Raw genomic sequence first — 5728 nt, 5'->3', positions numbered from 1 at the left:
CCATTTTGAAGGCTCAGGAAACCTTTGCAGGTGTTTTGAGTTGATTAGCTGATTGGCATGTCACCATATTCTAATTTGTTGAGATAGTGAATTGGTGGGTTTTTGTTAAATGTGAGCCAAAATCATCACACTTAAAAGAACCAAAGACTTAAACTACTTCAGTCTGTGTGCATTGAATGTATTTAATACACGAGTTTCACAATTTGAGTTGAATTACAGAAATAAATGAACTTTTCCACGACATTCTAATTTATTGAGATGCACCTATATATATATATATATGTATATATATTGGCTCTTAATGGCACATTTTAGAGGTATAGTTGAATACTTATTAAATTAAGTAGTTAATTATCTTGCATTTTAGCACTGAATTGTGTTGAAATTATCTCTATGGCATACAACAGTGAAATGATCTCAATTGACCATAACAGTGAAAACAACTTTGGTAAAAATAAATTTCCTGTAGGACAGATTTGGACTAATGACATGTTTATATCATCCACAATAAAGGTATTACGTTCACTACAACAGTGATATAGGTTAAAGGATTATTTCACTTCCAGAATAAAAAATTCCTGATAATTTACTCACCCTCATGTCATCCAAAATGTTCATGTCTTTCTTTCTTCAGTCACAAAGAAATTAAGGTTCCCTTTCAGTCAGTCACGTTCTACTTTACGTCAGTCGTGACTGACGAATTGGGATCTCGCCCGAGAGCCCAATCCAGGAGCGCCACCTATGGCCGTTGTAAGCCTTCACAATGGCCGCAGCGTGGAGCTGGCCACAGGAAAGTGGGGAAGCCCGTCTCCGCCCCTGCCAAGCCCGTGAAGCGCCAGGGCGGGCGTCCCGCCTGTTCGTTCGCTGGGGGCCTGGTTAGCATGACCCAGGCCGTCTCGCTGGCTCATGTGAACTGTCAGACTCGGCTATGCGATTCAATTCGCCAGGCGCCCTCCCAAGTTCAGGGGCATTCGGTTCTCCTCTGTGCTGCCTCGAGTTGCAGGCAGTATGGCTGGCTCTGCGCCGCTTCAAATCGCTGCTACCCGACAAGCACGTACTGGTCCGTACAGACAACACTGCGACCGTTGTGTAGATCAACCACCAGGGCGGTCTACGCTCCCGTCGCATGCCGCAACTCGCCCGCCATCTCCTCCTCTGGAGTCAGAAGCATCTGAGGTCGCTTCACGCCGTTCACATCCCAGGCGAGCTCAATCGTGCAGCCGACGAGCATCACGATGCAGTAGACGGTAAGTCTCTAGGGAAGCACGACCTGATCATCAGGTTTCTCAGAGGGGCAAGGAGGCTGAATCCTCCGCGCCCTCACCTGTTACCCTCTTGGGATCTCCCCTCGGTCCTGACGGCCCTGAAGGAGGAGCCCTTTGAGCCTCTGCAGTCAGTAGAGCTTAAGGTTCTGTCATTAAAGACAGCGCTCCTCACCGCATTGGCCTCGGTCAAGAGGGTAGGGGACCTGCAGGCATTCTCGGTCGACAATTCGTGCTTAGAATTCGGGACGGATAACTCTCACGTGGTCATGAGACCCCGGCCCGGATATGTGCCCAAAGTTCCCACCACGCCTTTCAGGGATCAGGTGGTGAACTTGCAAGTGCTGCCCCGGGAGGAGGCAGACCCAGCCATCGCTCTGCTCTGTCCCGTTCGCGCTCTGCGTATTTACGTGGACCGTACGCGGAGCTTCAGGACCTCAGACCAGCTCTTTGTCTGCTTTGGAGGCCAGCAGAAGGGAAAGGCTGTCTCCAAACAAAGACTTGCCCACTGGTTAGTGGAGGCTATAGTCTTGGCATACCAGGCCCAACGTTTACCATGCCCCCTCGGAGTGAGAGCTCACTCTACGAGAGGAGTGGCATCTTCGTGGGCATTGGCGCGGGGCGCCTCGATAGCAGACATCTGTAGAGCTGCCGGCTGGGCGACGCCTAACACGTTAGCGAGATTCTATAATCTCCGTGTAGAGCCCGTGGCCTCTCGTGTACTCGCCTCAGGTAGGCAGTAACACCGGACCTGCTCGGTGTCGATCACGCTTGCTGCGCCATTCCCCTCTACGGACCGGATACGTGCGCTCTTATGCTCCTCATACAGTTCCCCATGGCGAACCCTGGTGGAGTTCCTCCCGCACCCTCGGCGGTCAGGCGTGGCGGAGCGCCAGACGCCAGGCTCAGCACTCGTGTGCATGCCCAAGGTCAGCCCTTGTGCTGGGCTAGGTGCCCGTGTGTAGTGATTCCCCCTTCGGGTGATCCCACATGTGTATTCTTCCACGGTACGGCTCCCCTCTCGGTGAGCCCGTGTCTTTCCCTGGCAGTCGTTCACTGCCATCTCTGCAGTGTAGTGATCTCACCCCAGGTGGGTTGAGTCTACCGCAGGGACTTCCATATGTAGTACTTCCCTGGGGCCAGTCCATATGTGTAATTCCATATGTGTGGCTTCCGTAGCGTCCCAACTGGGTACGCTTTCCCAGTGTTATCCAATGCACCACTGTATGGAACAGCAGTGGCGGACACCTCGGCCTAGCCGCTGTCCTGTCTTCCGCCCCAGCTGGTGTGGGGGGACTTGCCGGCTTCAGCAGGGCACTGGAGGGGGTCAGCAATAGTGGCGTTTTCCATACGGATCCCAATTCGTCAGTCACTGACGTAACGTTGAACGTGACTGACTGAAATTGAAGGCCCAAATTGCAGTTTCAAATGATTAGTCATTTTCTAAGAAAATAAAAAAAATGATATGCTTTTTAACCACAAATTCACATCTTGCACTAGCACTAGCTCCACGATGCGCGTCCGCAAATTCACGCATGACGTAATGACGTTGGAAAGGTCACGTACGGTCAGCTCTTTGTCTGTGTATTTTTTCTCCTCCGTTTCTTCTATTTTCTCCTCCAACTTCACAATCATCCGACATCGTTGTTTTACCTTGTTTTGTAAAGGGTGTTTTACTTTCTTTGCACGTTCACTTTGTAAACACTGGGTCGGTACTTCCGCCTACGTCACGCGTGACCTTTCCAACGTGACTACATAATGCGTGACGTTAAGCTAGTGCAAGATGAGCATCTGTGGTTAAAAAGTATATACATTTTTATTTTTTAAAGAAAATTACAGATTGTTTCGCTAAATAATACCCTTATTCCTCGGCTGGGATTGTGTAGATCCCTTTGAAGCTGCTTTGAAACCTCAAAAACCTTAATTTCTTTGCGACTGAAGAAAGAAAGACATGAACATCTTGGATGACATAGGTGTGAGTAAATTTTTATTCTGGAAGTGAACTAATCCTTTAAACAGGGTTCCCCTTTCTTATTATCCAATGAATTCTCACTTCACAGTCATTCATCATAAATTGATAAAACTTCTTAACATAATTTAATGAAGCGTAGCATTAGTTCTGGCAGGTCACATCAGTCAAGCTTGCATCAGCTGACTCAGCTGATCCACGTCTACCTATAGGAATACATCGTCTATCACGGCATCCCTATGTAGGGTCTATTTAGTATTATTCAGCAGCTTTATCACTTTTCTCAAGAGCTAATTACTCTCCTCCATCACCAGCTCCTCCTTTCATCCAACAGTCAGGACTTGGCTTTCTGATTCCTCATTGAATCAGACTCCTTTTTAATGAATTATGTTGTTGTATTAAAGTGTCATTAAGAACAATAATGACATCTGCTACATTTGGTTCTGTTCTGTTTATCCTAGGGAGTTTATCGCTGCTCTCCCTGCTCTTATCCATGCTAGGCTACATGGATGGGCAGGGAATTTTTGCCCAGAACAGAACAATACCGCCAATCCAAACTGAATGCTAATTGTCAATCATCTTTGACGATAGTGGTTCTGACAGAACTATAGATTTCCCCCTTAAAAACAGTAACAAAAGAGCTAACTGGAGTCACTATAAAGATTTACATTCACTATAGAAATCTCCATGACTTTGATTAATTTCTACAGCTTTCCCAGGTCTGAATATTATAATTTCCCTGATATTTACAGATTATTCCTTAAAGAGTTATTCCAGTAATGACCTTAAATGAAAGAATCACACAAAGCAATACTTGAACCAGGTTGATCTTTTGATATTCGCTCATAATGGCACATTTTATGGTGCAGTTGAACACTTATTCAATTCAGTAGTAAATTATCTTGCATTTTAGCACTGAACTGTGCTGAAATTATCTCTAAAGCACCCACCTGGTAAATAAATTCACCATAACCATGAACACAAATCAGATTCTGGTAAAACTATTTTCCTAGAGGAAAGATTTTGACAAATGACACGAGTTGTTTATATTATCCACGATATCCACATCAGTGAAGACAGAAAAAGACAGCAATGTGCACAGTCCCCAAATCCCCCAAAACATTCTGAAATGAAAGGCCAAAAATGTGCTTAATAAAAAATTAAGCAGGACATATGTCAGCTGCTCTCAAATTGTGTTCAGCCACAACAAAGAACCAGGACGGGACGTGTCAAATTCAAAAGAATTGAATTTTGTCATCTTAAACACAACACGACGACACCATGTAGTCTCTCACAATCAATAAACAAACTCATCACTTTATGTACATGCAGATTGCTCAAATATTCATGACAAACAAGAAAATGAGGTCAGGCTCCCAGCAGACAAGACCAATACATTTCACTGCCATGTCTTAATTAACCAGCAGGAGCAACTCGACTGTTCGCAGACATGCAAAAAGTGCTTCTGCTTCATCACTGGAGATGTTTTGCTTTGACAGAGACACAAGTCTATCGGAGGAGGGGAGCAGGGGGTGCACAAACAAATTAGTTGACAGTAAAGTGCTGAAAACATTTCTAATGAACACAGCAATGCAATCGAACATCAAGCGTGGATTTCAGCATCCAATTTGGCAGCCGAGTGCTGCTTATCACAGAAAATCTACGCAGAGAGAGTTTTGAGATTTATTATAAATTGAGGAATTATTGCTTGGTGTGTTTTTATACTGCGATTTGGCAGCTGAATTCATGTAGTTATCTCACTTGTGGAATTATTATTAACTAATGCAGGATGAACTTACAGTTCGACTAGTTGAAGGTGCTGAAAAAGCTGCCAAGAGAGTGTCGTCAGAGGGTTCTTGGACAGGTTTCTGTGCAAAAAGACAAAAAAGAAAGAGGAACAGCAATTTATGATTTAGCTGTGAACAGATGAAGCAATTAAATCAACATACCATAAGGCTTGCATATACAGTATATCAAATAATACAACAAAAACATTTTGAGGGGACATTACATGATCATGATACATTTTATCTACAACAGGGAAAAAAACGGCATAGAATGAAAAAATGCTTTTTACAGTTAACAAGAAATTAATTTACCTTAATTTTAGATATTTTAAAGGGATAGTTCACCCAAAAATTTAAATTCTGTCATCATTTACTCACCCTCAATCTGTTCCAACCCTGTATGAGTTTCTTTCTTCTGCTGAACATAAATGAAGATATTCTGAAGAAGATGTTCAGCAGAAGAAAGAAACTCATACAGGGTTGGAACAAATTGAGTGTGAGTAAATGATGACAGAATTTTCATTTTTGGGCGAACTATCCCTTTAGGTTGAACTTAATGTTTTTACTTATATTCACTAAATTAAACTGAGTAGATTTCAGTATATTCAAATCTGCTTTTCAGTAAACTGAAAGACCTCTTAGTGTTTAATGCTCAGTTATGTGTGTTTCTGTAGAGTTTCTATATCTAGGGGGGGGGGGGGGGGGGGCGC

General features: G+C 44.2%; 1 protein-coding gene across 1 annotated transcript in view; it reads right to left on the bottom strand.

The window, feature by feature from the left end:
• Positions 1-5728, bottom strand: part of LOC107594754 (NT-3 growth factor receptor-like) — a 132384-nt gene that overhangs the window by 75238 nt on the left and 51418 nt on the right. Inside the window, 1 exon segment of the mRNA XM_016284928.1 lies at positions 5031-5099. Within this exon segment, the coding sequence (XP_016140414.1) occupies positions 5031-5099 (69 nt within the window).

Source organism: Sinocyclocheilus grahami, unplaced genomic scaffold (genome assembly GCF_001515645.1).
Source record: "Sinocyclocheilus grahami isolate Dianchi unplaced genomic scaffold, SAMN03320097.WGS_v1.1 scaffold190.1, whole genome shotgun sequence".
In the NCBI taxonomy this organism is placed as follows: domain Eukaryota; kingdom Metazoa; phylum Chordata; class Actinopteri; order Cypriniformes; family Cyprinidae; genus Sinocyclocheilus; species Sinocyclocheilus grahami.
The sequence above is the reverse complement of the archived record's forward strand: the minus strand, read 5'-3'. Positions and strand labels throughout refer to the sequence as shown.